Genomic DNA, 26,132 nt, shown 5'->3' with positions numbered 1-26,132 from the left:
TTTTGGTTTACCTTTGATTTGACTAAGGAGAGCTCCTCAAAGAGAAGGGACTTCTAAGACTGTACATTCTACAAAAATGGTATATATGTTGTGTATATTGATGTATATATTGACTGCTCATACTGACTGCTCATTTTTGTTTCCTATTATTTCTTGGGGCTTTCCAAAAAAAAAACCAAACCTGTTAGCAAACTCTCTGTCCATGGACTCTTCTGTCCATGACTTCCAATGGACAGAAAGCCAAAGATGTCTGAATCTTTGAAATCCTCCCCTAGTCTTATTAAATGGTGAAATATATATGACATTTATAAGCATTTTCAAACGGATCTAATGTATTTACTGCCATTTTTTAGTTGAGTATAGGAATTACATTGCAATTTAGGGTAATTTGCTGTTTAAAAAAAAAGTCAAAATATTTTACCAGAAAAAGTTAATTTCTTTCTATCCAGCAGGTGGCAATGCTGTTTAGTTTTCTGAGTGAAGACTAAAACTAGAATTGATCATGTCATATGTAAACAATGTTTTCTTGCATATTGGGCTTGTGCAATACATATTCCTAGATTATTGTTTGGGGTTTTGTTCTGGGTCTAGAATGCACAGTTGCACCTCTGCACCGTGGCAGTTTATTCATTGGCACTGTATCACCTCCAACGCTTGACTAAAGTATGTTTGGTTTGCTTCAATTACCAATTGGATGCAAAATGGCAGCTCTTTTGCTTTACACTGTCTGCATTGCTAACACTGAAAGTGTTTTGTAAAGCACTTTGAAATGCTACAACACGTCCAAACCAATTTCAGTCTTTGTCACTTATACTGGTATCATACAATATCATACAAGCATTTACTTAATCTGATTACAGAAGTAACAGTTTTATGAAAAAATAAATCAATCAATAATGGTTAGAGGCTGCAAGATCAGTTTTACAAATTAATATTTTTCCTTCTTGCATAAGAAATGTTGACCTTTTCCATTAAGCATTTACTGAAGTAAAGAAAAGGAACTATGTGAATAGTGCTAGGTGAATCGTTTCCATAGAATTTAATGCAATTTTCAATAATTTTGAAATTATTAGTTATCTAAAGCTTATTTTAGCTGCATGTTTTCCTTCACTTTAATAGGATCTACTTGAATTCTACAGATATCTAAGACCAAAACCATCTAAAGACTAAAAGAGCATGTTTGCAGTGGATGAACATTTATGTTCTAGGAAAATACTATTAGTGAGATTCCACAGTTTTAAGGATCTGTCCATTTATTCTTTTTGCAGAAATTTGCTCTTAACTTATAAATTTAATTTGCAAATCTGAAAAGAACAGGGTTTCTGATATTCCTGGTATTTCAAAATCCAGTCTTAAAGGCTCTTGTTTTCAAGATGTACCATTAAAAAATGAGATTCTTCAGCATGATGAAGTGCAACATTGTGATGTGAAGTTGAAGAAACCAAATTAAATTGCATTCAACTAAAACAAGAGATTTTTCATTGTTATTTAAACCAAAGTACAGTTTTCTCATGTTATTCAAGCATAAGAAATTGGAAAACGTCATTTATTATATTGCATAATGTAGTTTATTTGGGTAGAGAAAGGAAATGGGAATTCATGGAAATTTTCTTCCAGCCCTACTTCAAGCTTAGTTTCAAAAAATATGTAACTTCTGAGAACTTCCTCCATTTTGTGCCAAATTTGTCTTTTTAGTATGTCATATTTCACTCCAGGCTTCTAAAAATGCAGTTTTGTAAAACACAATTGAGTGGTTGATTTGATTTGTGCTAGAGTAACCAGAGGTAAGTCAATTTTCCTTTGTAGTGAAAGTGCATTACTGCTGTGCTGTTATTGCTGTTGTCCTTATTATTTCAGCTGAGTGTTTGCCACCTGCTGAACTTTGTGATGATGGTGTAACCTGCATTAGAAAAGATTTATTTTGTGATGGAGTCTTGGACTGCCCGGATGGTTCAGATGAATCTGAAAAAAGATGTGGTAAGAATGTAAACCCCTGTCAGTCAGTCTTGTTAAACATACTTAAACCTGACAGTAGTTTGTAAGTAGTTTATAGTCAATAAACTGCACAGTGAAGTCCAAATCAATTCTACTAAAAATAATAACAAGAATGATTGTTATAATCTTTATCTTGTAAATAGAAATAATTTTCTTTAAAATGCTCATTAATGAAGAATATGCTTAATAAATAATGAATAAATATTACAATCTGGCTATATTAATAGAAAATAATATGGAAATTATTGTTTCTGTATAAATATTAATATAAATAAATATAATGTAAATTATAAAATAGTATAGACATTGCATATGAAGTTGTGTACCAGTAAAATCAAATAATGTTCTTTCCAAATAAATTAAAATTATGACCCTATACAGATATGAAGTCACATTACCTAGTATCAGAATCAACCTAATGGCATATTTGGAGTCAGAAAAGAGGTTTCTCTTTTGATTCCAGCATTAAGAATATCATCATAGAAAACACTACAAACAGCTTTTCCCAGGTTACTATGTACACTCAGGTACATTGATATTGTACATCCAGAAACTTCCATGGGGCGGGGAGCAGTGGCAGCCTCTTGCAGCCAGGGCAGGCAAGTGTGACTGCTGTCACGGCAGGATGGAGCCCTGGCAGGAACTCTAACTCTGTCTGTGGGTTGCCCACCTGCATCTCACTACACCGAGTGCTAGGGAATGGGAGTGTCTGTATGACTCTGACACAAATATTTGAGTTGTTGGCACCACAGTGAGAGCTGCAAGATGATGATGTGAAAATCTGGGCAACCAGCTCTAGGTGGCCTTGCTTGAGCAGGGGGTTGGACCAGATGACCTCCAGAGGTCCCTTCCAACCTCAACCATTCTGTGATTCTGTGAAAATCTTACAAACCTGAAACCTGATTGGTTTTTAAGGGAAAAAGTTTATCTCCTTCAGCGCCAGTGAGTTTGTTTGCCTTTATCTGACTGCCTAGTTTCCCTGAGCACCCTTTTGTGCAGAGCAGCCACTGCTCCATGTAGCAGTGAACACTGTGAAATTGTACCGAGGAGTCTGACTACGCTGTTGCTTACCAAAGTGCACGTGCAGTGTTTTGGTGGGGAGGCATGTGTGTTAATGTTACCTGCATTGCTCTTCACAGTCTCAGCTCTCAGTTAAAAGTCTGTAAAGTTTTCTTGCAAAGAGAACTTTGCAAATGTTTTAGGAGAAGTTGGAACAATAAACTCTCTGAGAGTTTTGGTTGGTTGGTTTTTAAATATAGAAACTGGTGCTAGAAATCTGGAGAGCTTATTTCCTTTCTGCTGTGAGAACAGCCTTCTGAGCTTTCCTGAGAACAACAGCGTGGGCAGTCTGGTCTGAGCTTTCAGAAACATGTAAAATGCTGGGCTCTGGTTTAAAAACAAACAAGCAAGTAAAAGACCAATTTTTTTAAAAGAATCTGCAAGCCTGATTCGGAAGGCTGGTGACATGCTGAAGTGGAATTTTCTTCAGAAAAAAAAGGTGAATTGCAGACCTGCCCATTACCTGCATTTTTCTGAGTGCCACCAACTCAGTAGGGAGACTTAGCTGAATTTTTTTGGGAAAATATCCATCAAAATACTTCAGTAGAATATCCACTGAAATACACCTAAATGTCTATTTAGAATAACATGATCTGCATGCAGCTAGATCATAACAATGATGGCTCTGAGCAGGTCCATCTACAGCTGAGGAAATCAGAAGGTCCTAAAGTAGCCTCAGCTAGACCTTCGTTCCACTGCAAACATTAAGGTAGCACAACCCCAAAGAGTTATTCAGTCATTGATTTCTACCATCATACTGTTGTTTTGAGACATGGATTTTGTTTAGGGTATTTGTTTATTTTATTTTATTTTATTTTAGATATAGCTAAATAAAAAAGTTCATATCCTTATAGTTAAAAATTAGTATTATACATCTCATAAAAATGAATGGGTTTTAGTTACTATGAATTATTAGGTCTTAGTTTACAAGTTTTGCTCACATTTTATTAAAGATATTACAGTCAGACCTGTTATATAGGACATAATTTAGTTGATATTCATACATTGGTAGATACAGGCAAAAATAAGCTCACCTACTTGCAGTCAAAGCTATGTAGACATGACTCAGCTGTGCCCTGGAAGCTATACAGCGGTTACGAATTGTGCTTGAGCAGAGTTTTTCAGATGAGGCATAGCCTCTTATGCACATGGCTTTTAGATCTGCTTTGCATCTCTCCCTGAATCTCCACCAAATATAAGTTATGAATACCCTGCTCCTTTGTAACTGAGGATATTATTTCTTAATCAGCATTTTAACAGTCACTAAAGAATATGCACAACTGAGCTGAAAATTTCAGGAATGTGCATACAAGTAAAAATATACAGAATGTCCACTTCAGGGAGCTGGAAGATTTGCCTCTGTTCATCTTCACTGATGCCTGGTATTTCCAAGCAATTCATTCAGTTACCATTAGTTTAGCAGTTTCAGCTCATAACCTTACAGAAATACAGTTCTGGCTGGAGGACAAATTGTTGCTCCATGACTCTTATGTTACATTTTCAGTCTTAAAATTTTCCATCCAAAAACTCAGAGCTTTTCTAAATTCTTAGCAGACTTTGCAAAACCAGTGGAATGAGTGGTAATAAGCCGTATGCACGTTTGGGATACCTGCCAATTTTTCCACTGCTTTGATTTTTCACTTATGTCCCATCCCTGGAGTAACTTAATACAGTCATATAAAAGCTAAAATTATCTAGATTTTTCAGAAGTATTTCAGAGTTTCACAATGAGATTTACAGCCAATTCATAATTACAGCTGCAAGTGCTCTTGCACATGACTGAGTTGCTGTCCTTTAAACAACTTGGTTTGTTTTTTCATCTTGATTATTATTCCCTCTAGTACTTCTGATTTTAGAATATGTTAGTGGTTTTAAAATATAGGATACAAGGGTGAATTTTAATAGCCTTTTCCTGCATTAGACAAAATTCAGTAAAATCTCAGATTCTCAGCAGAGATTCAGGCAACTGAACACCTTCATTTTTTTGGTTTCATTGATTAAAATTATCTTGAAAGGTTTCTTTCTGCAATGCAGTGCAGTGCAGTAACAAAAGGCATTACAAAAGTGCAGTTAGCAATTTCAATGAAAGGGTCTCTCGAGAAATGTGAAAGTCTGAACAGCATCTATTAATAATGGCTGGCATTGCTGAAAAGCAGCCATGTAGCACATAAGTGTAAGGAAAGGGAGACTGGAGGCTGATCCCAGGAGGTGTTTCTCTCTGCAGACTCTCTTTGCCGTTATTATATGTCTAGGCTAACATTTTGTGATTACCTACCTCACAGCATCACTACAGTGCTGAGAAAGATTAATCACATGTAAGCCAGGAAGTAATGTACTGCCCTTGGCAGAGAAAGGTCCTGTCAAGTGAAATATGTAGGCTTGATCTGACCAGTTTGGGAAGCTTCTCCCTGCAATTCAAGGATAACAGGATTAAGCCCTCCTAATGTGCCCTGCATGCAACATAAGTAAATAGAAATGGACAACAAGGTGCATGTTGGGGAAGCAGTGAAATTGGTTCCTATAAAAGATATCTCCTGTCTCATTAGGAGAACAACTGAGGCTTTTCTGAGGGCTCCAGGAGGAGGCACAAATGTAATGACTTCTGTGACCCTGCCCGCCTCTGACCACAGCTGCCTCCTCCCTGCAACGAGGAAGCACTGGGATGTTCTTCAGGGAAACAGGACCAGTCCCAGCGATCGTCCTGCTCATTCCTGACTTACTGACTATTGCTAGGCTGTGGATGAGCAGCCTAAGGACTTTTGCCTAAATCTTTCTGTCCTGCTTCAAGTTACTCACTGTCTCTTAAGAGATAAGAAGAAACAAATAAAAGGAAACAAAAGCAGAAATTAATTGTTGAGAAGAGCAAACTTTTGTAATTATTTGTATTAGAACAGTATACTAGATCTCTTTTTATTACTGTCAGTGCTATAAACTCCTTTTTAGATCAGGACGTGTCTTGCTAACCACTTGTTAGCCATACCACTTTTTTGCACCTTCATTAATAACAAGCTGGGCACTTTCCTTCTTCTCACACTGATTTTATTCTTCTCAATTGGAAATGGTTGTAAATATTAGCCCATTGGTAAGGACAGGAAACACATGAATTAAAATGGACAGAAAAAGTACTTCTGTATCAATACCCAGCTCTAAAACTGTAGCCTATTCTGATAAAAAGGTTATATAGAATAGTAACGCTCTCTTTCATGGACCTTTTTTCTCTATGTATTTAAAATCGTATGTGTTCTGTTTTCCTCTCAAAGGCCATGAAGATTGCAAAAGGGAATATGTTTCTATTTCAGCTCATACGTTAGACATATCATGGTTAGTGAAGTTCATTCTGCAGTCTTTATTAACAGTGCATGCCTGAGCCTGACTAAAACAAAGCTTAATTTTTATGTGGTCTTTGCTACAGTGGTAGTAAGAAAGAATTTTAGACTTATAAAATGAACAGACAAGGAGCCCCAGTTTATCATTTTATATATCATTTCCCAGAGGAGGACTACGCTCAATAAAATTTCCATTTAATTTTCAATATGATTGATTATTCATAATTTGGACAGTCATTATAGGTATGATTTCATTTCTGATGTTAATGAAAAGCTCTATGTAATTTCTGATTATCATCTGCCTCAAATTGATAAACGTGTCCTTACCTCTCCAGATAATCATGTATGGTACTGATTTATCCTTATTTGAAAGCAGTATGATGCTTTTTGAAAAACTGAAGAAAAACTTTCATCAGACAGATTCCTAACATAATGTTTGAGGGATGCAGCAAAAGCTTCAACAGTGCTTCAGTGTCTGCTGAAATAAAATAACTCTACATGAATTAGCACTTCCAATCTTGCTGAGGCTTAAAATATATTTTTTTTAAATAACTGATTTTTAAAATTAAGAACATGCATAGAATGGAATAGCAGCACTAAGGAAACAAAACTAATAAAAGCTTTTTGAAAAAATATATGATGATGGATGACATTTAGCTCTGATGAATGAATTCGATATCTGGCAGGAAACTTGGGATATCCACTTACCTCTTTGAGTACTTAGTAATATATAAGGTGAGAAATTAGGAAGCTCATAAAAGTAGAGATAGCAATAGTCAACCATATCCTTTCTTGCTTTTATTCACATGATATCAAATTGTGTCTGGTAGTGCAAACACAGTTTCCTGATTTAAAGTAGCTGTACATAAGAACTGTTAAGGCAAGATCCTGTTTCCTTACAAACGTATAAAATAAAATGGAAGAAAGAGAGCTGGATTAGTTGATTCCAACTGTTGGATTTGAATTATTTGGATTGGTTTGGACTAGTTTGGATTAGTTGGATTGTCTCTAATTTAAAAGTGAATTATCTGTACTGCTTTTCTTCTAATTTAGTACTTTGAGATCAAATAGTCATAGGAATTAGAAGTGGGAGTAAGTTTGTAGTGTGTTTTACTTTGTCTTCCCATTGTTGCTTACAAAGCATTTCCAAGGTAATCCATGTAAACCAATATCTAAGATCACCCTCATTTTGGCTCTGATTCTGTTTTTCAAATGGCATTTTGACAAATGTTCTTCATTATATCTTTACAGCTGCAGTTTGTGATGGAAAATTTATGTTGACTGAATCCTCTGGGTTTTTTCACTCTATGAATTATCCAAAACCATATGATGCAAATATCGTTTGCCAATGGATTATACTGTAAGTCATTTTCAAATAATTTTCTACCTAACATTTTTTGATTATGAGGTGATATTTCTTCCTGCACATCAACCTTATGCCATTTGTTTGTATTCCCAAATACCTCAGCATGGAAAATATGTAATAGCCTTTTCTCCTTTGTATTTATGTAACTTCTCTTTAAAAACTTGCATGCCTAAAACCCATAACTATATCAATAACTTTCCCACTTATAAAAATTCTTAGGTATGAATTTTGAGAAATCTTGTGTATTATATGGAATACAGGAACATATTTGTAAGCTCAAAATAAATCACATAACTCAAAATAATTGCAAGATATTTGTGTCAAAGTATTACAATAAATACTAGTCTTTAGGTAATGGGTTTATATGATATAACTGTTACTAACAGATGGAATTTTCAAGAATTTCCTTGTCATTTATGGGTACACATTTCATCTGGGAGTTAACAGCACCTGTGCTCCTAAGTCATTTAGGAATATGTTTTAAAAGCGCATGAGTATCATTTGACATAATAGCACCAAATGCCTTTTAAACCCCAAGCACAAGAAGTGGAATTTGTTTAATCAAGGATATATACCTACAGGGAGGGACAGCTGTTTGACTTTGACACTCTAGGTCCACTTCATAGGCCAGGGAGAAGAAAAGATAGCCATAGTATGTGATAAATCTCATCCTAAAGTACACATCTAAAATAAGTTAGATGATTGCAAGTTGGAAGCTCCTAAAAATCCTTACAATTACTGCCAATTCAGAAGTTACTGCTCTGAAAGGCAGTAATTCTTATTATAGCTTTGTAATAATGGCCATTCTTTGATTCTGAGAAGTATTAATTTGGTAGAAGAGTTTCAAAGGAGATTAAGGAAATGCCTTTAACATTGGATAAAGTTTGGACTTCTCATTCCCAAGGCTCCTTTGAAAGTGCTAGTCTTTGAGTTTGTTCAGGACTTTCATCTTCACCTTTGCACTTCAGGAAAAAGTCATGGTTTTCCTTCTTTTTAGTACATTTGTTCCTTCTTATCTTCAGAAATACTGTTCACCAATAATTACTGACTACACCTGCGTTTAAAATATTGGTGTGTCACAGGAAAAGCACAAGATTGTATTGTCCAGAATATAAGCCTGACTTGTTCCTCAGTTCAAGGTGTTGCAGAATTTAAGCACAGTAAATAATCATGTCCCAAGTGCACTACTTCCTTCTAAGCTGTTAATTTTGCTTCAAATGCTGCTATAGCTGCAAGAAGCATTGTATTAGGTAGATATCTATACCAGGTATGTAGCTAACAAAAGCTTAATTTTGGAGGGAATAGTGAGTAATTGCAAATAATATAGTACAGGTGCTGCAGATTGGTATAACTACAGATTGATCAATGATGAAAACAATCATCTGGTTTTATTTTCAAGTTATCTGCTTTAAAAAAATCTGGCAACACTGACAGTAAAGGCCTGAAAAATTCAATGTGGTACTCAAATTTTGTTTCCCTTTCAAGCAGAATTATTTCTATGAGGGAACCTTTTGGGTTTTTAGTAACCAGTAAGAAACATTTTGTCATACTGTTTTTATTATCCCTATAAAAATGTGTTAAAAGTCACCCTATAATACATCCGAGATTTGATTTCTCTTCTGCTTTTCTTCGTCTAGAAAGATTTCCCCATTACCTTTAGGAAAAGCTTTTATATTTTCACCCCATTTAACTCCTCCTCAAATAAAGATGTAATTTCTTCTCCTTTTAAAAGTAAGATCAGTATGCTCAATATTTCCCTGAAATATTAGTTTCCTGAAAGATTATCTTTCAACTATATGTTTTACTCTTTTCAAACCAAGGATATTTTTTTCCTATGGAGAAATATATAACAACAACAACAAAAAAGCAAATGCAAATATTCAAATATTTACTTCATGCTTCTCTACTATTCAGTACTGACAAGCACCAGCAGATTGCTGTTGAAAAGCTATCTTCATTGGGTCTCTCGATTCCAGAAAACAACAAATAGTGGTATAGGAAGCTAAGCTGATTGTGATAGAGTTTTACAATTTGGACTACCATATATGTTTAGTGGAAAGGCAATGGGAGAACTACTTAAATATAAATTACTGAAAGAACATAACTGCAGCAAAATAAAACCCAGCATTTTTTACACTTCAGTTAAAGTGACTTTTGTTATCAAACTTACTAGGTGATGATTAGGTTTGATAACATGTTCCCAAACAGTGGGTTTGAGATCCTCAAATCTTCATGCAAATCCTGTTTTTGTTATAAGAGACATTATTTTGGACTTTCAGGAAACAGATTTTGATATCTTGCTATTGATACTGATACCATGATACCATTCCTCTGACTCTAGGAAGTCTACCTGAGCAGTGAAATGTTATCTATCAGTAAAATATATTAAAAAGTAATTGTAAATTAATGAGATGCAGAGAAAAAAAAAAAACACAAAAAACTGTTCAGCTGAATATCACATTCTAGAGTTTAGAAGATTCAGTTGCTAAAATATACTTAACTCCAGTAAGTAAAGGAGTACTTGTACTGTTAGAAAAGGTTTATGCTCTATTCCTTTAGTAATTTTACAAACTAGAAGTTAGCCAAATAGGTCATCTCAATTAATAATCTTGATTAATGTAATTTCACATTGTTTCTGAACTTAACTTCAATCAAGCATGCAATGAATTTACTACAGTAAAAACAAAGATTACTACAACATGACTTTCAGTTTTGAGGTTTATTTTTCTCTTGTTACCTTAGAGTGCCTCAAGGGTTATCCATTAAACTGAACTTCACTTCTTTTGATACACAACAATATACAGACAATTTAAATATTTTTGAAGGTATAGGACAAAACAAGATTTTAAGAGGTAAGGTTATTTTTCAGCTAATATTACTTTTCCATTAATAAAATTTAAGTGGTAAAATAAGCATTTTGAAGTGAAAAAAAATGCATCTGTATGTTTAAATGGAAGAATGCATCTGTGTAAAGTTACCCTGTCAGACAATTGATCTCAATATACATATCAACTCTTATGAAGTGACCAGATAAATGCTTACTTAATATATTAAGAAATCTCTACATTTTTTAAGAAATTATTTGAATGATCTTGATAACTTGACCAGAGCCATGGTCTTGTGGGGTCTGTGTTTCATTGGAAATATGTTGTCAGAAGGTCCTGTAACATCACACGCAGTAACATAAAATGAAAGCATCAAAGCAGAAACTGTTGGGAGAAGTACTATGATACGCCCTGAAATTCATTACAAGCATAGCATTGCTTTCCTCAGACCTTGAAATATTGATGATACCTTATCTCTGTCTCTATATTCTATTCTGGAAAACTGGGATTTTGCCTATTTTTCACAAGACTCAGTCTATCCAGCTGAATTCCATCAGAGGTGGAATACATATACTTGAAGATAAATACATAGAGATAAGTCAGAAAGTTATATTATTATTTGTCCTTATTTTTGGAAGCAGGGAAAGAATGGGAATGAGAAATAATAAAAGACTCATAAAATAAAGAATGGAGAAATTCTACCCTTTTAGTACTGCTTTGGATTTGACCCCTCTTCGGAATTTCAATTTAGATGTGAAAGATTGCTTCAATAATATTCTTTGCAGCAACCATTAACTTGCATGGTTTTAAGTACTGTGGTGGGGATGACCAGTGATACCACAAAGACAATGTTAAAGCTGTCCTTCAGTGGTTGCCTAAAACTTTGCAGTTTTAGGGGTAGAATTACAGGTATTGGAAATGACAAATGTAGAGGTACGAAGGGCTACAAGACATATCCAGATTAAGACTCTCCATTTAAGTAAGTAAAAGAAGCTGAGAAGGAGGAATGAAAATAATGCACATATAATTAAAAGTGTGAAAGATTATGCCGATTGTCTTTCCTTAATAATTTGGTATTGTTTCAAATATATAGTATTACAAATAGGTAAATAGCTCCTCCTCAGAAAAGCAAAGTCTCTCTATCTGTGCAAAATTGGGCAAGGACTTCAGAAAAGAAAGAGCCGAGGCAAAAACTTTCACAGAACAGTGAGGAATTCAGGATTTCTTTATCAGATCCTGAATACAGTCACAAGTCTAACTGTTGTTGCCTGGCACCATATCAGCTTTAGATGGAGGAGCAACTATTTTACTGTAAGATGACTTGTAACAATCCTTTAATTTCATACGTATGGAATTTATATGAGTGAATCTAAACTAATTTCGAATTTAAAGTCAAAATTTAGATACATTGTACCATAGAATCGTAGAACTGCCCAGGTTGGAAGGGACCTTGAAAGATCCTCTGGTCCAGCCTTTCATGGAAAAGGGAGCCTAGATGAGATTATCTAGCATTCTGTCCACTCGCTTCTTGGAATATTGCAATTGTTCCTGTGCTATATGCTTTCATGCATACATCACAAAATGAAATTCCTATGTAATTTCACAGTTTCCTTACTCTTTGAATATCTGTAAGTGTATGTGCTAATTATTAAACTGTGAAAGTAAGTATATATAACAAAAATATGTAATCAATACTGTGATTCTAGAGTTTCAGAGTGCATATCTGTAAATTTTGAGAACATTTACAGCATAATAAGCAAAGTTATGAAGAATATAGTGTTGAATATGTGTGCTATAAGAGATGTTTCTCCACTAGCTGATATCCATATTGAGGGATGTGAGAGATGGGATATGCAGAACACTTACATGGCAGCCAAACAGCTAAACGCCTTCAGGGTTTTGAAGCTAGTGTAGGCAGAATCACAGTACAAGAGGGAAAGCATTCTTTAAGACTCAAAAAGCTAATCCACTGTATTTCTGTGACAGCACTGGGGATTTTAATGCTCATGGGATTGTTTTCTCTCTGACTATATTGTTCTTTATTTGTTCTCAGCTTCTCTGTCAGGGACTAATCCTGAGACAATTTACATTTTTTCTCATGAGGCTACAGCACAGTTTATATCCGATTATTCTGAAAATTACAATGGCTTTAACGCAACGTACACAACATTTAATGCAAATGAACTAAACAGTAAGTGTTCTTTTTGTGTGCGTGTGTGTCTTTGTTATCCTGAATGTTTGGTGAAACTGTATTTTCAGTTTGACAAAATGGAGATGAAAAGGGAAGCAGTATTTTCTGGCTTCAGTCTACCAACTAGATCCACTTTGAGAAATGTCATACTATTTTAAAGATTAAATCATTGATTTCAATAAGACTGTCCACAGGTTTACAGGCCTGTATCTAGCAGTAGGGTGACACCTAACAAAGTTTAAATAAGAGTAAAACTCTGGCCATATCTCCATGAGATTCTTCTCAGTCAGTTTGTTCGCTAATGAACACTGTTGAATCACTGACACTAATCATTATTCTGTGGTTGCCTGGCAGTACCTGCTCTCCAGAGTTTCTGATGTCCTAACTCATTGCCACAAGCAGTAGTCCCAAACGGTAAAACTAACATTCAGGAAAATACCTGCTTCAGTAAATAGGCACTGGAAAAACTCCAGATGCAGTAAATCTACAGTGACAACAAAATGCAGCAATCTGATTCATGCATTGGTGTTCTTTAGTAGTCGGGAGAAAAATTTAGATGCAGATTGGACAAGTGAAGGCTTCTTCAGCTGCTAAATTTTGAGCAGGATGTGAATAGGGGGTGTGACTGGGAAGGGATATGCTGCAGGAAGCATCCAGAGTGCCAGCAAACTTTTGTCACGTGGAACGCCTTGCTGGGGGCTGACCTACACTTCAAGGCAGCATGAGAAGACACTGAGCAATGTATCATGGGAAGAAAAATGAAGATGTTGCAGCAAATATATGAGAGAAAAGAAGGAGCAAAGGAGAAGGACAAGGAAAGGGGCATCCCTAGTGCATGGAGCACAGCACTTACCTTCTGAGCGTTCAGCTCTGGTGGTGAGCTGTTTCAGCTGGAGCAATCCAGGCCTTGGCAAAGAAAAGAGGAAAAGAGCTGGGTTAGCCCTTGGTGTTAGCTATGCAAGGGGTCCTCTCTCATTCCCCCATCACATTACCGGTGAAAGATCAAAAAAGAAGGTGAATGAATGAGTGCAAGAGCATACAGGGCCACCTTCAGTGATAGTGTTTTGTTAACAAGTACAAATGACACATGTATTTGAGTAATCATGTTGCATCGCACAGAAGAGGAAATTGAGTCACCATGGGCTTCAGTTTTCAAACATATTTAAAAATTTACATTGTTCGTCACTCATTCTTATGTAATTCTGAGAAAATACTTAATGTTTCTGTCATTTTTATTTACTAGAGGTTCTTTTTCGCAGATTATGAGAAAGTCAATTGCACTTTTGAAGATGGCTTTTGTTACTGGATACAAGATTTAGATGATGATTCAGACTGGGAGAGAGTTCAGGGCCCTACCTTGCCCTTTATGAGTGGTCCTGATTTTGATCATACATTTGGCAACATGTCAGGTAAGATCAAATACAAGTTGCTTGCAGATTAAATGAAAAGCTTGATTTAGCTTATGTTATACCACTGTACAATGGATTCTTCATAACGGTATTATTGGGATGTAATTTTATTCTGCCATAAAAATGAGTCAGGGCTACCAGACAAAACATTTTATGCTACTGATTGCCATCTTGTGGAAATATACCAAAACTAAAAGAAGAAATAAAGGAATATATAAAGTGATTGAAGTGTGAGGTATTGAAAAGTTTCAATGCTATTAATATGCCAAAGTGCCTTATCTGAGAAAGGAATTTCTATAATGCAACAGTGTTATAGGTCAAATAACTGCATGTTTACCTTAAGGAAAAAAACAAGTATAGTTACATTTTAGGGAAATCACTTCTATTTCATCCCTGTCTGCTGGTGACATCCTCATGGTTGTCACAGAATAACTTTGATTTAACATAAAGTTCACCTGCAAGGTACACAGGGCATCTGTGTTCCCAGTTAGAATCACACACCACACTAGTTTTCAACATGTGCAAAACACACAAACACTCCAGCAACTACTATAGCAAAACAACTTAATTGGAAGAGTGATCATATCAAATGTGGGTTTTAATTAAAAAGACAATGCTGATAGGAATCAGATCTTGAATGCGTATCATGAATGCTTATCCCAGAATTAGACCCCAAAAGTTTTTTTCTGCTTCATCAGGAAAACCAAACAATCTGTTTCTCAGGTGATTTGTCAGTCCAGCTAAAACTAATAAACATAATTTGGATTTTGCAATGGTTATATGTATTCTATGCAAGACTTATACAGAACTTCTTCAGTGACAAATAACTGGAAAAATTGCAAATTATTCTGGAAGAAGTTACTGTCAGGAAAAGAAAAATATTATTCAGGACGTTATTGGATAGCAATTGTTCACCTCTCTCTGAGTAAATGCACATTTTCTAAACAATCTTCAGAACACTGTTTTATCTTCCCACTTGGCTCCTAGAATACAAATCAGATGAAAGAACGTAAAATTAGTTTAATAAAACACTTGACAATGATTTCTAGCTCTCTTGAAAATACTACTTTATTTTAGGTTCTCTGTGTTTCACTGTGCTAGATCTAAGCTGACATATGTTATGTTGCTATATGTAATGTTGCTATTACACTGAATATTAAAATTTCTACGACCTGTGTTTGAAGTAAAAATGTGAGCTGCATCATTAATATCTAGCTATTACATACATTCAGTGAGACAGTGTATTTTTGTTTTGCTGCTCTTGAAAAGCGAAGGACTTAATACATACTCAACAATTGATTCTGAATGCTCAGAGAATCGATGAAACAAAGACAGAGAACTGTCACTTTGACTATATGAAGACCTTTTCTGAAAAAGAATGCTATGCTCATTTTCTTAAAGCTAGACACCATGTATATTTTAATGCATGCTTTCTAAGTCAACACAGGAAATGAAAGGCCTGATTCAGATTTCAGACTAATTCTCAGGTACTTCAACCACCCACAAGAAAAGGCTAGTTAATCTAGAAGTATAAATAACAGAATATAGTATATATAATTTAAATTATATAATTATATTTATATTTATTTGTAGATTCTATGAATATAATATTTGCATATAGATGTATTAGAAAGATAGATAGGTAGATAAATAGCTAGATACATTAGAATAAAATCTAAGATTACAGCCATGATTTTAATAAAGCAAGAATCTTATTTTAGGACTTTTAACTCTGCCTAATTTTGCTTTTCTTGTGACAAATCACCATGCTTCCATAGCCTGGCCTCACATTATATTTCCATATGGCAGCAAGAAATGCAAATTCCCAGCTGCAAGGAATTAACTCAGAAAAAGCTAAAAACCCAGTTTCCCCAAATAATGTATTTTTCTTGTTTATAATGTTTCACGTTGCTATAAAATATTCATCATTCTCTCACCCCCTGCAACATGCAACCCATATTTCCCATTATTATGTGGATAAAAATTATAAAAATGTCAGGAAATTATTCTGCAAAATCACAAGCAATGTCAAACAGGAAGACTTTTTAATAAACTAAGTAGAAATCGTTCAGGTGAATTGCTGCTTTCACTAAATAAAAGGCAGATCTCCCACTGACTTCAAAAGGACTAGTTTCCCATTTCATGTCTAGTTCTGAGGACTGTGTGACAAGCTTAAAAGCTCATTTTAATATGTAATTGACTGATGAATATGACTTGGGATAATCGTTCATATTTATTGTGTCAGGAAACTTCCAAGTCATGCAACACTATCTGTGCTTGATATTATTGATATTATTTTTAATGTAAAAACTCTCATTTAAAGAAAAAATCAGTAATTCTGTACTGACTAAAATGTGCTCTTTATCTTGCAGGATTTTATATTTCAACACCCATAGGACCTGGATTTGGAGAGGAGAGAGTCCGAATTCTGAGTCTGCCTTTGGTCTCTTCAGATTCATCTTGTCTAAGCTTTTGGTATTCTTACATAATTCCTAAACATATACTTTGTTTAAGAATAAAACCAAATAGCTTTCTTTCATATATAATATTAATCCAAGTCAGTGTGCCAGCAATACAAGCCTGCTTCTCTTTGGATTTCCATGATCAGTCTCAACTCCAGGCCTGAAACTTTGACTCCTTTATAGGTTTGATTCTTGCAGTTAGCTTTAATGTATTTTCTTTTTCACCCTGCATCCAATATTCATTTCTATACAGAAAAAAGATTAAGAATCCCTGAAATATTTTTTGTCATGAAGCTTAACTAAGCCTCTGCAGAAAATGTAGCAAAGTATCAAGTAAAATATCCAGGTGTAATCTAAACATATGACTCATTTTATTTCCATGCTCACGGCAAATTAGTCCTAATTCCACAAAACAATTTGTAAAATAAAAAGGCTGATATTTTTTCATGAAATTTCACTTTGTTCTAATAATACCAAAATTGCTCTTCCCCCTCTAGGTATTTCATGTACGGTACTAATGTTTACCTTTTAAGAGTTAGCATAAGTAATGAGAATGGTTTGGAAAAGATCATTTTCCAGAAAGAAGGAAACTATGGAAACAACTGGAATTATGGACAAGTAACTTTAAATGAAACATCTGATTTTAAGGTTTGTTAAAATGCTAGTTCTTTTAAAAAATTATTTTAGCTAAATTTATAACAGTTTTCTGCCAAATGAACCCAATGATCCACAGCTCCAAAGACAATATCTAGGACTACTTACTAATGTATCCCATCAAATAAATGTTAGCATGCAGAAGACTGGAGTCCCCATTTGAATTGTCATCTCCCCCCTGCCCTACTCTGGAATTTAAAGTATTATTATTGTAGAAAACAGAAAACCTTAACATTGTCATGGGACAGTCAATGAGAAGAGAGCTTTCCACAAAACAAGGGTGTTCAAAGCCTATCAAAATCTGATGTGAAGTGTAATATCTCTACAGTGAGTGTGATATGAAGCACTTAGCCATGAGAAGATTTAAATTAAGTAACTTGAGATTATGAAGCAGTATTTTCACTAATTAATTTCAGAATAATTCACTGAAAGTATGTTCCAGAGGGAAATGTATTTGGTGCCACATGGTTAAGAACTGACCTGACTTATCTGTAAACAAAAGGAGGAGACTTGTGCTAGACAATTCCTTCAGCAATGCTCTGTTGAAAACAATTTCTTTTTATAGGTATTTGGGATGGCTTGTCCTGTTATAGTAGTTTTGATTAGTGCAAAAGCACTGCCAGAAAGATGCATTTACCATCTAAGGAAGTAAATGCGTCTGTGACCTGGCTGCATCAGATTTCCAGCAAATGTGTGGTTTATGACCTCAGAAAGAGTGCTGTACCCAGCTGTATTTCACCAGCACAAATTCCTTGGTAGCAGGATTACTTTAAATATGTGGATATTAAAGCACAATAACAAACAAATGAGATAAATTTCAGTTTTTCATGGAGATATGCCATTGGATCAGAAGAAGTTTGGACTGATGAGTGATATAGAATTTGTGTTTCAAAAATTATATATATTTATATCTAAAAAGTAGTTATTAAATAGTTTTAAATCATGTTTATCATTTATACAAAGCAGTTCCTGCATTCCTTAGAATGATCCACTCAGTTTGCATAGTGCTATTTTGTTTTGCGAGGAATCATGTCTCATCCCTGATGCCCTCCTCTGAGTGTAGCACCAGTGTAGACTACAGTGGAAATAAGAGCTTTCAAGAAGGAAGACAGAATGGTTCAGCATAGGTAGCTGAAAAATTTTTCATTAAATTATAAAATTCTAATTTCTTTTTCATGAACTTCAGGTTATTTTTGACGCCTTTAAAAAGCGTGGACCCAGTGATATTGCCTTGGATGACATTGGCCTGACAAAGGGAAAGTGTAATGAAAGTATTTATGTAGAGCCAACTGTGATTCCAACTGTTACTACTGTCCCTTCAGTTCCCAGTAAGTAAACACTAAATTACAGTTGATTGCCATTTCCTATTACTCTATTTGTGTATGAGTGATTCAGAATTTTCAACCTTCAGTTTTATAAAAATCTCTCTTCAACATTATAAAATTGTCTTCAGGATAACATACTAGGGATCAGGTTCCCTGCCCGTGGCTCCATTGATAGCAACAGAACTGGTAGATTCACAGCTTAAGCTATCAGTACAGTATCTTCCAAAGCTTGAAGAGTGGAGGATAATGAAATAATTCAGAATTTGTCTCTAAAAGCTTGAATTAGTAAAGCTTCCAGGAAGCCACTGAAGGGGAAGGAGGAAGAAAGAGAAGGACGATTATAATCTCTTTATTTAAAATTACAAGCAATGTAGCAGAGGAATAAGAGAATGAGCAAAGTCACATAATAATATCACTAGAGGTCTCAATACTAAAAATTCAACAAGCTCTGAGAACACACGCACACTGAAAACTCCCATATTTAGGGGAATGAATCTATAATAGTGCCAGAATGGTTTAAGAATGGAGCATGATCTATATGAGTGTCTAATACCCAAAACTGAGGTATTATCTGGAACAAGGATCACAATGAATGAGTTCTTTCCAACATGCATTTAGCCGTGTTGTTATTCCTACTATATCTGATTACATTAAAAAGGAAAAAGAAAGCAATATTTGCTTTGAAAAAAAAATAAATAGGGAAACAGAAAGGACAGAAGGACGGTTAACAGTTCTTCTGGTTTTGGAGGAAATAAGTGGACAAAAAAAACCAACAAAGGACTCTTTCCCCTCCCTGATCTAATGAGAGGTTTCAATATTTGCATAAATTATGGAATGTGTCAAAACCTAAGCCTGATTTCTTCAATTTTGCCTTTGCTAACTCTACTCCTTGTGGTAAGGCAGGAGTGATGGACAGGTGCTTGCTCTAGTAATAATGGATGGGACTTTTTTCCTGCTTGATGGGGCCTCATCTCATTTCATCTCACTGTCTTCTTGGCACCTCTTCTGAATCCCAGGTTCAGTAGGAAACTGGAGGAGGATTGGGTTTGTTTGCACATTTTTGCCATCTTCTCTAAGTCAAGTAGAAGTTAATGAAAAATGAAACGTCTCTGCCTATAGCACATATGCACTTCTCCAGACAGCTTGACCCAAACCCATCATATTGCAGTCTTTTAGAGAAAAGCACAGAGATTTAAGCTTCCTCAAAACATTTCAGTTTCACAGAGCTACTTAGAAGAATCTTACTGAGAAAAACATGAAAAAATACCTGTAGCCATCATTATAAATCTGGAAAATGTACATAAAACAATGAAGAAAGATTGCATATTATGTTAACCAGGTCCACGCGCATTCAAAGCAAAAACTGCTACAAATATCAATAGAGCTTGTGGAAAAAAATCATTAAAATATCTGATAGGGCTTTGTAATTTATTGTGAAAGAGGCATTAACTTTTTGGAAAAAAAAGGAGATTTCTACAAAAGACCTATTCACAGATGGCTTCAAGTCATTAAAACAAACCGTGAGTATGTTCCAGGACTGCCTCCTATTAGATTTACTGTCACTTACAAAGCACAGCTAGTTGCTCTCTTGACAGCATATAGTAAATAAAAATGGTCTAAAATTAAAATAATAGAAAAAGACTGTGTGCATTGTATTCATGTTGAGCACTGTGTACCAATATTGTCATTCTGTCAAATCTATCACCTCTAAATCTACTGCATCAGGACAGGTAAGAAAACATGAGACCAAATTTCAGTTTTAGAGATCCATCCTGAGACACAGGGATGTAACATTCAACAAGATGTCTCTGTCAGCAAAATTAAATTTTAGTAACACTAGTAATTTCAGTCATAATTTACCAAAGTGAGTTTTGGAATTTGGTTGCAGTTTTCATTAAAGTAATACTGTGGAGAGATGCTGATATCTGCCACTTCCAGCCATCTTTCAGGTGCTGTGCGTAAACACACCTCACAAGTTAGCATCAGTCTAATGATTAGTGGTAGGACAACCCTGTGGTAAATAGTAGCTGAATGCTGCTGTCAAAACACCAAAGAAATCTCATTCAAACTATAGATCTCTACCCAAAATATGGTGATAAAGTTTTAACATTCAAAAAAAGGAAGTGGTCATGTAGCATATAACTCCTTATGAAACAGATTAGAGAGGGTCCATACTGTCCTTCAATACAATACAAAAGCACAGTCTAAGCTGTTGCTGGGGAAAAACTAACTTGTTTGCATACCGTTGTTGAGGCATGCTACATATACGCTATCTGTAACCTGCTGAAAAAAGGTGAATGTTATCAATCATCTTCAAAGAAGTATGAAATTACTTTGATGGATGTGGTGCAAGCTTGCTACCACTAATGGTTTCACTACAAATGTCATCTCTATAAACAAGAGATGAAAGAATTTGAGCTGAGCCAATTTCTTTTGCTAGACCTAGAGTTTCAGTAAGAGGCACGGGCATCATTCACAGTGCCACAAAAGCTCATTGAAAAGTCAAAAAAAATTTTTGGTTGTGGGATAGGGAAGCTGGATTTGCTTTTGTCTTTTGCACGAGACTGTCAGTTTACACTTTAATCTAAAGCAAAGATTGCTTTCATCTTCATATTAATTTATAACCTGTCTTTTAACACAAACAACAGTGTGGAAATTACAGTGTAGATTCCACACTTAAGATGTATCAATATAAATTAAAGTTTTGGCCAAAGCACAGAGGAATTTTTTTATTAATAGGTCATACATCATTTTCTACACTGTTGAGAAAATCGCCTACTATGCTCAATGAAAGGACAAAGATTATTGGTGCTGATTGCTATTTGGTTCTCTAACAAGTGACAGCTATACAAATAACTCCACCTAAATTTGTGTTTAAAGAAGATCACTGGAAATTTTTAAAACATTTTTTCCAGACATGAGTAACATCAATTACTTCTATCATTTTTCCATGCAAGAGAAAGAAGATAATGTGCCTTACATGTAGTCAACACCTACTAATGTGCCTTACATGTAGTCAACACCAGATCAGACTTCATAAGTTGCCCCTGTTCTGCTATTAAGAAAGTTCTTTTTGCTCTGCTCATATCATTAAATGATACTGGCTAAGAATCATATATTCTTCATGCAATAGTTCATTACAATAGTTGTGTGTCTGTTTGTACGTGCAGTAATGTTCCATGAAAAAGCCAATGTAATCTTTTTTATTAATGGTATTTACAGAAAGTAATCCTCATTGTGAGCCATACGGCTGAAACATAATATACTTGTTAGTTAGTGTGTGATTGTTAACAGTTCCTTTTCCTTTCACAGAGTTCGGCTTTTCTTGCCAGGAGTGATTTGGTGAAATAGAAAGTCCTATAAGATGGCTGTCGTGAGAAAGTTCAAATCTTTCTTGTATTTAGTGGAGCTTCCTCCCAGTGGGATTCAATGGGCAAGCTGTCCCCAACCCCAGCATATCTGTCCCCAATATGCTCAGAGTATGCAATACTGACAGACATAATGAAATGCAAAATTTGAGCCATAAGGTGTGTGTGTGGGGAGTGTTAAAGTTTAGCCAAAGTCTGAAAGTTAAAAAAATCAATTTTAATTCAAAGAATAAAACAACAAAACAATATTAAAAAGGTAGATTTCTTCTACCTTAACTTCTATTTCCTGAAGCAGGTGGAGGAGCACTGTTTATTTTTTAATAAAGTAATTGCGAACAACAGAAGTGGGAAAACACCAAAGTTCATTCTGATGGTACAGCTGAAATGAAACTAAATAATATTTCTCAATATGAAGTAAAGTTTTGGAATATGAAGTTGATATATTTTGGATGTAAACCACCATCTAAACTACATATTGAAAGAGGCTATTGAATATATAAAGTACAGTTAGCTATGTCCATGTGTGTGAGTGTGTGTATGTGTGTATATACATATCTACAATATTTGCTTTTAAATACATTTTATTAATTTTTATATATAAGTGCATATACATGTTTATGTTTCTTATTGGAGCAGTTGTTTCAAGGAAAAAGCAACTGGCTACTTTTACCATTTACAAGGTTTAACTGTAAAAGTTTTTAGGGTCCTGATGAAAACAAAATAACAGTATAAGGGGTTTTTTGCTATAAGGTTTATTTGCTAGATGACAAAATGGGCTTTATACTTGAGTATCTCTGCTAATGCTGCAAGAAGATCAATCAGATAATAAGCAAGGCATACAAGCTAAGTGCATAAATAGGTTATATTTGGGGGGCGGGGCTTTCCTCTCTTTCTTTGACATTTTCTAGCTTTTGTATTAATGTACTAGTAAATTATACAGTTGACTGTATCACATTCTTTTCTTCATATTTTCTGTCACGTGCACAGCTTGCAGACCAATAATCAACAAATGAAGGACAGACTTGTGTCCTTCCCCTAACTACAAGGGGAAGAGTTCTCATAGCACCATCATGAATACAGTTGTGCACCCGGGCACTAGCACTTCACAAACAGCAATATATGAACTATAGCTGTAGATAACACTATGGCATCGATTGTATGTGTCAGCAGGTCTGACTTAGACACTGTAACTAATAAGGGCAGAGAATTTCTTACACACCTTGTTTCCTCAATGCTCTGTGTCTTTACCGGAGTGTTGGCTTCTCACAACTCATTGTTCAAGCTTTATACCAATGGCACCGTAACTGAACCCTTACAGTGATGAAGTTAGCTTGAATATCCTCTTCATAAAACTCCTTCTTCCAAAATATCTTTGTTACAACAGATTGTAAAAGTAAGACAATGGGTTAATTATGTTTTTGAAATGTTTTCTTTTTCAGCTGACTGTGGAGGGCCAGTTGAACTCTGGGAGCCAAACAGTACATTCAGCTCTGAAAACTTTCCAAACAATTACCCTAATCAAGCTTTTTGTAAGTCATTCTTTTCCAAGTCTTCAGGAAAAGTTTAACCGTATAAAAGTAGAGATACTAAATCTGCTTTCCCAAGTCAGATACTGTCAAGCATAAAAGATCTAAGCTATATACAAGTGGGATCTTTTAACTGAAGTCTATATGGCACTTAGAAGCCATGGAATCATGGGCCAGTTGATTAAAAACTGATGAAGACAAGCATAATCCTTTGGAATGGGTTCAGACAGGCCAATTCCATCATGCCTATTATGTCAAATATCTTTATGTCAGTGCAACAACAGACAAGGTGCTGAAAGTCCCCATTTTACCATTACACCTCAATGTATTTGCCAGGTTAATATCATCATCTCTTCTGTTAAATAATTAACTTTTTCTAGGGGCAAATAATGTGTGTATGCATTTTGCAAGGGATCCTCTATTTATTAAATGTTTCTTACCATACTAGTGAAAAGATATCATTATTCTACTGATGTTACTTGATTTAGATTAAGCTATAGCTGTCAAAAGTGAAAATGTTTCAAGGTGGTCCACTATGTGCTATTGATGGATGAAGCAAGGAAGAAAACTTTGTCATTGCTTCTTAATGAAATTTTAATTATTTATTACTTCACCTTTAACTGGAGAATTGTGTTGGGATGCTAATCACAAGAGTTGTAATTTTGTGTTTCTGTTCCACTTGAGATATGGCTCTCATTTCCAGGTATTAATTCCACGAGTTCTCAAATGAGATTCCTACTAGTGAGAAAATCCTTTTCATTCTATGAACAGATTAAAAAATTTTTGTTTTTTTTTACTTTCTCTACGAGATTTCCATAGTATCCATACTTACATAGATTAAATACGATAAAGCATAGGCTAAACAGAAGCAAATACTTCTTCTCTAAAATGACATCTAACTTGAAAGACAGGCTTGTATGACTGATTATAGAAATTAGCTTACTATCAAATAAGACTTAAGTGACAAGACTATTTGTCACGTTTTCCCAGTTACAAAAGAATTAGCTTTGTTACTTTAGGGAAACTCACAGTTGTCATGAATGGTAAAAAATGCATGTGTGTATGTCTTAGAAGCCTAAATCCAGTTTTCAAAAGTGTTTTGGAGAATAAAAGTCAATTGAATTTTGGATCTTGACAGCATAAGTTTCTTTTAAAGATAAGACTTAGACTTCTAAGTCTCTTGGATGATTCTTAATAGTTTAGCAGAGATTTCCCCCCCGCCCCCAATCCTTCAACATGAAAATGACACAGTAAATGTAACAACTGAAAAGGTGATTTTTTGTGTGTGTTATTATTTTCTAGGTGTGTGGTACTTAAATGCTGAAAAGGGAAAAAACATTCAACTTCATTTTCAGGTTTTTGATCTGGAAAATATTCATGATGTAGTTGAAGTCAGAGATGGCATAGGACCAAATTCCTTACTTTTGGGCAAGTAACAGCACTGGGTACTAAAATGAATGTAATCAGACAGCTGGAGCAAACTGATGGATATAATATAAAGGAAATTAATTCTCTCTAATTTCATCCTACATTTCTTCACATTTCTGGGTCTCAGAATTTAGGAGGAAAACTTGAGAAAGCATAACATATGTGACATCACATTTCCCAAATGTTTGTACACACTCAGCTTTTTATGCAATCCAAACAAAATTAACTTCTCAATAAATAAAACTGCTTATGTATGTGGACAAACAGAAGCATAATCTCTTAGTCGAACCTTATTTTTCTATACTGATATGTCAAATTTGAGGTTGAGCTTTGATCATTGCAGTCTGATAGCAGTTAGGTTTGGGGGAATAACTGTATTCATGGGGTAGCAGTATTTGCTTTTGAACCCAAAACAATTTGAAATACCTAAGAACAAAATAGTTTAAACATATTCATGTTCTCCTGGAGAATAGCTGTCTATACAGGACAAGACCCATTGCCAGATGTCTTCTCTACAACAAACCAGATGACAGTAATCCTCCTTACGGACAAGTCTGCAACAAAGAAGGGATTTCTTGCAAACTTTACTACTGGCTACCGTCTAGGTAAGCATATGAACCCTTGTATTTAAGAGGTTATACCACTGGTCAAATACATTTGAGAAAAAGTGGAGAGTGGAAGGTGACTCTCAGCCCTTGATCAACAGAAATATGAAAAAGTTAAAGAGAAAAAGCCTAGCAGTCACCCATCTGTATTTTATGTTTTCTAGCATGAAAAGTGACGGTTTTGTTGCTCTAGTGTAATTGGACCAATCTCAGTATCATCTGCAACTCTATGTGATATTATGTGAAAAATTGATTCCAGATTTTGACCAAAAACTATTCAAATATTAAGAGGGTAAATATGAACTATTCCCTATACAAGCCCCAGAGAAGAACACCACTTTGTGACTCGTTTGAGGGTGTCATTAATGTGTGTTTAAATGCATTTGTAAAATATTTATTATCGATCACATCCACTAGAAGAGAAAAATGTATATGGTAACTCTGATTAATGTTTGCAATAAGTCCTCCTTGCATCTTTAAAAATTTGGTCCTTAGCGTGTGAAGGATCCGGGAAGAGTTAGTCTTTTAAATATTTGAACAGCAGTGTTACTGGTCCCAGTCAGTCCCCTTCTGAAAGATTGCTGGTTTTGTTG

General features: G+C 34.9%; 1 protein-coding gene across 1 annotated transcript in view; it reads left to right on the top strand.

Moving 5' to 3' along the window:
* Window positions 1-26,132, top strand: part of TMPRSS15 (transmembrane serine protease 15) — a 58,120-nt gene that overhangs the window by 11,443 nt on the left and 20,545 nt on the right. The window contains exons 9-19 of the mRNA XM_072852844.1: window positions 1,858-1,977; window positions 7,632-7,740; window positions 10,489-10,598; window positions 12,625-12,762; window positions 14,022-14,171; window positions 16,544-16,646; window positions 17,131-17,281; window positions 18,474-18,615; window positions 23,420-23,509; window positions 24,809-24,934; window positions 25,408-25,539. Of these exons, the coding sequence (XP_072708945.1) occupies window positions 1,858-1,977; window positions 7,632-7,740; window positions 10,489-10,598; window positions 12,625-12,762; window positions 14,022-14,171; window positions 16,544-16,646; window positions 17,131-17,281; window positions 18,474-18,615; window positions 23,420-23,509; window positions 24,809-24,934; window positions 25,408-25,539 (1,371 nt within the window). The remainder of the gene's footprint in view (window positions 1-1,857; window positions 1,978-7,631; window positions 7,741-10,488; window positions 10,599-12,624; window positions 12,763-14,021; window positions 14,172-16,543; window positions 16,647-17,130; window positions 17,282-18,473; window positions 18,616-23,419; window positions 23,510-24,808; window positions 24,935-25,407; window positions 25,540-26,132) is intronic.

The sequence above is a fragment of the Ciconia boyciana genome, chromosome 1 (genome assembly GCF_034638445.1).
Source record: "Ciconia boyciana chromosome 1, ASM3463844v1, whole genome shotgun sequence".
NCBI classification, from domain to species: Eukaryota; Metazoa; Chordata; class Aves; order Ciconiiformes; family Ciconiidae; genus Ciconia; species Ciconia boyciana.
This window is presented reverse-complemented; position numbering and strand designations above follow the sequence as displayed.